General features: G+C 51.0%; 1 protein-coding gene across 1 annotated transcript; it reads right to left on the bottom strand.

Moving 5' to 3' along the window:
• Positions 1-3,379: 3,379 nt before the first annotated feature.
• Positions 3,380-4,294, bottom strand: LOC106900199 (olfactory receptor 14A16-like). Its single transcript, XM_014962188.1, has one exon. The coding sequence runs from the start codon at positions 4,292-4,294 to the stop codon at positions 3,380-3,382; it is 915 nt and encodes a 304-aa protein (XP_014817674.1).
• Positions 4,295-4,815: the final 521 nt, after the last annotated feature.

Raw genomic sequence — 4,815 nt, forward strand, 5'->3', positions numbered from 1 at the left:
GTGCCAGACTAGGCAGCCTCTGGTAACATGGGGTGGAGTATTGTCATCTAGGCACTCTAATAGCTTCCTGGATTGCCTGCAGCCAGCTGTGTTGCTTTTTCAACAGATGTCGGGGTGGTTAAAATCCCCCAGCAGGATGAGAGCCTGTGATCGCGATGCCTCCTCAAGCTGGAGTAAGAAGGCATCATTGACAGGCTCCGCCTGGTCAGGTGGCCTGTAGTAGACTCCTACCACAAGGCTCCCTTTGTTGTCCCAGTCCCTAATTCCTACCTGGTCATGGCTATTCTTTAGCAACAACTCTTCACATTCTAGCCACATCTTTACATAGAGGGCAACACCTCCACCCCTTCTTCCTCTTTTGTGTCTTTTGAACAGCTTGTAGCCATCGACGGCCACACTCCAGTCACAGGCGTCGTCCCACCAAGTTTCTGGTAACCAGATGCAGGTGGGAAGCAATGAGGTTGACACCAGAAGTTTAAAAGCACTCAAAAGGGACCTCAAGACACTGGGAAAACTAGCCGAGGGATCAGGGGCATTCTCCTCATCCTTTGTCACTATGTTACCTCCCATATCCAATAGAGAATGGAGGCTGTCCCGAGTCCTCCTCTTGCTATTAATATATTTACAGAAAAATTTTTTAATTGTTTTTAACATCCAGTGGATGTTAAACATCCAGCGGATATACATTGTCATGTCCATTCTGCCTGAGTACATGATGGGACAGCAGCATCTATCAGAAAAGCTGAAAGGCTTCTAAATCAGGTGATTTAGAAGATTGTGGTGAGATTACTTCTTTCTGGTCAGGTGAAAGACCACAAGAAGACTAATGGGCTGGATTTCCTGCTTGAAGGGCATTTTCTGAAATGATAGAGCTTTCCTTGGTAGTGGGAAAAAGCAGGAGAGAGAAAGAAAGTGTCACAATGTGCCATTTGGAAGGTGGAAGCCGGGTATCAGGAGGAAGAAATATCACTTGAAGGGCAGTGCTGTGGTGCAAAAGGTCACCCAGAGGGAGGATGAGGCCATGACTTTGTGTTTCACAGGACAGCCAGTGGGGGTGGAGACACATCAGTGGATGCACAAAAACGCTGAGGGGAGAGCACAGTGGGGAAGTGAGATGGGTGTCTACAGCCTGCAGGGAAAGAGGGGCAGATGCAGGACAGTGTAGAACAACCCCTGGTGGAAATGGCAAAGGGCTGTGGTGAGGCTGGAAGTCACCAATAGAACCCAAATCTTTTTCCCTTTGGCTATGGCAGTTGTCTTTGCCACTGAGGCCTATGAGAAGACATGCTGTCCTCATGGCACTGGGACCTCGTTGCCTCCTTGAAAGCCCATGGGGAAGCTGGAGGTTCCTGTACCGTTGCTGTTCTTCACTTGGTCTTGCACCCCCCACATCCCACAGCTCCAGGAAGAGCCCTGACCTGTGCATGAGGGACCAGGTCCACCTTCCAGCTCAGACCAGGCCCTCCCCAGCTCTACCACAGTCTCTGCTTTCTCTTCAGCTCAGCACAAAAGAGCAGCCTGATCGCAGTGCCCACCCCAGGGTGCTGCAGAGCTCTGGGTGCTCACCCCAAAGCCCTTCAGAAGGGCACAGCAGCTTCTGGTAGGCAGAGACAAGGTCTTCGGCTCCTCCACAGCCCCAGGGCTGCAGGCTGGACATGACACAAGGAAAGGGAGATTAGTGAAAATCCAGGACTCTTGATATCACCTCCAGGAGGTGCCCACCACAGATGGCCTGCCGTCAGTGCCAGCCCCTCTCCTCGGGCCAGCACAAGAATCCTGGTCTGTGGACAGAGCAGCCTTCCCCGAGTGGGTGGCTGCAGAAAGAACTTTTTCCTTCTCATGGATCCCTTCCTGCAGTCACAGAAATGCTCATTTGGTCTTCTCCAGGGGCATCCATTTCCACTAGTGAGCATGATCGGCCAGTCCTAGTTATGAGCCCATGCTTCCTGCAGGGTCCTGAGCTAGCGGTGCAGAGGGAGGGGCTGTGGTGCACTGGAGCAATAGGGTGACCCTACATTGTCCACGTTAGTTGAGGTGGGAAGCAGACCCAGCTGGATGGGAATCTCTTCTGCTGAACCCTCTTCAATACTCCTTCAATTCTCAGTAGCCAAGGACAGGGCTGGGAAGGACAATGGGGTGTCTCCAATGGCACAAAAGGCAGAGGAGGGCTGCACTAAATCCACCCCACAGCGTTTCAGAAAGGATAGGCTAAAGCATTATGTAGTCTTCTGTCCCTTTGCCTGCTGGCTCCTTACAGCCCCTCTTGGCATTGTAGGGTCCTCATTTGCCTGTGGACCCCTCAGGGTCACAACTTCTTCAAAGAGACTCCACCTTGGAGGGTCACTCATTTGATGACGTGGCACTTACTGCCCACCCAGACTCACACACTCTCCCTGGAGATCCCCTGAGTTCTCCTGGCAGCTCCCAATTTCTTTCCAGGAGGGCATCTGCCATCAGCCCCCCTGCAGGTGGGGCAGCACCAGGCAGATAGGCCATTTGCTGTCTAAGTGGACATGTGCAACCAAGAAGAGAGGTCCTCATCAAGCACTTGGTCCCTAGCTTATTCTCCTGGGACTCTGAGCTTTTCCCCTGAATCCATAAAAAAAAAAAAAAAAAAAAAAAATGTCCTTGTAAAGGATCAGTTCCTTGGGTGTGTTCCTGGCATCAGTTTTGGAAGAGGATCCAGCCTCTGGCCCTGCCTTGAGAAGTCCCTTTAGTGACAGTGGAGACCAGCTCTGACATAGTGGTTCACATGGCCTGCTCCTGCCCACAGCCACAGAGATGCCACTGAAGAGACAACAGGACTGTCACAAGTTACACGAGACCTTAGGGGTAACTCAAAGGCAAGGGCACAGCAGGACAGTGTGGATGTGAGGAAAGACCAGCACTGGAAAGGCTGCATCCTGCCACTGTCCTAGGCCATGGCTCCAGGAAAACAGCAATCCCAACTCACAGCCGGCAGAGACAGAGCGCCCAGTGAGGCAGCCAGGGGCACCTCAAGGGCCCCGGGCTGATCCTCCAAGAGGCAGCTGGGCATTGGCTTCCTGAACCCCTCCTCTATGATGGGGCTGGTCGCCCAGATCCAGAGGAGATGTGCAGAGATGGGAGCTGAGACAAATGAACAAATGATTTTCTGCCGGCTTCTTTAATGAGTTGATCTAAACCAGGAGAATGAGGTCTTTGGGTCAAGAAAAGAAGCTAGAGAGTTAAGGAAAGAGGCTAGAATTATATACCACATGTATAAAAAAAAAAAAAAAAAAAAAAATAATACCCCCCACAAAAGAAATATATACACACATGAGGAAAAGTCAATCCTGCCTTTTCCTGATATACAGTGGAAGCCCAAGTATTGGGCCACCTTATTTAGTTGAAATAGATCCTATTTCAATAGTTTCCAGAGGGCATGCTTGATTTCCTGGTTCCTCATGCTGTAGATGAGGGGATTCACAGCTGGAGGAATAACCGAGTACAGAACTGCCACCACAAGATCCAGGAATGAAGAGGACATGGAGGGAAGCTTCAGGTGAGCAAACATGCCAGTGCTGATAAACAGGGAGACCACGGCCAGGTGAGGGAGGCACGTGGAAAAGGCTTTGTGCTGTCCCTGCTCCGAGGGGATCCTCAGCACGGCCCTGAAGATCTCCACATAGGAGAAAAGAATGAAAAGAAAACAAACAAAAGTTAAAAAGCAACCAAATATAAGAAGGTCAACTTCCCTGAGGAATGAGTCTGAGCAGGAGAGCTTGAGGATCTGGGGAAGTTCACAGAAGAACTGGTCCAGAACATTGCCCTGGCAGAGAGATACTGAAAATGTATTGGCCGTGTGCAGGAGAGCAGTGAGAAACCCAGTGCCCCAGGCAGCTGCTGCCATGTGGACACAAGCTCTGCTGCCCAGGAGGGTCCCGTAGTGCAGGGGTTTGCAGATGGCAACGTAGTGGTCATAGGACATGATGGTGAGAAGATAAAGTTCTGCTGAGATCAAAAAGACAAGTATAAAGACCTGTGTAGCACATCCCCAGGAGGAGATGGCCCTTGTGTTCCAGAGGGAATTGGCCATGGCTTTGGGGACAGTGGTGGAGATGGAGCCCAGGTCAGTGACAGAGAGGTTGAGGAGGAAGAAGTACATGGGGGTGTGGAGGCGGTGGTCACAGGCGATGGCAGTGATGATGAGGCCGTTGCCCAGGAGGGCAGCCAGGTAGATGCCCAGGAAGAGCCAGAAGTGCAAGAGCTGCAGCTCCCGTGTGTCTGCGAATGCCAGGAGGAGGAACACGGTGATGAAGCTGCTGTTGGACATTTGTTCCCTCTGGACATGGGGGACTACTGAAAGAGGGAAGACATTGACTAGTTAGGGCAGACTTCTTTGACTCAATCCTAGGCTATTTCCCAAAAAATCCTCTCAAGGTTATTTCTCTTTCTTTGGGGGAACTTCATTCATTTCATTTTGTGACCTCAGGTGTTTGCTGCTGAGTGAGGACACTGTCTTTGAAAGGGCAGAAATCCCCATCTTTCACATCAGAGTCAAAGAAGGGTTTGGGTTGGAAGGAACCTTAAAGATCACCCAGTTCCAACCCCCCATTGCCCTCAGCCTGACCACTGGTGAGCCCTGAGGGACAAAAGGCTCCCTGTGCCCTAAATGCAGGGTCAGGAGAGCCGCTGTGCCCATGATTTACCTTCTGGTCACCACACAGGTGCCCTGTGCTTACACATCGCTCTGTTAGAGGATGTTCTCCCTTGAAAGACGCTTGAAGAGGAAATGGATTTTTGTGAGCATGGAAGAGCCCAGTTTCAAAGTCCATTTCTCCAACCTCTCCTCTC

This window comes from Calidris pugnax, unplaced genomic scaffold (genome assembly GCF_001431845.1).
Source record: "Calidris pugnax isolate Ruff unplaced genomic scaffold, ASM143184v1 scaffold1450, whole genome shotgun sequence".
Lineage (NCBI taxonomy): Eukaryota > Metazoa > Chordata > Aves > Charadriiformes > Scolopacidae > Calidris > Calidris pugnax.

Bases quoted from the DNA above. Each gene is read 5' to 3' on its own strand.
- LOC106900199 (XM_014962188.1), bottom strand. From the start codon at position 4,294: ATGTCCAACAGCAGCTTCATCACCGTGTTCCTCCTCCTGGCATTCGCA.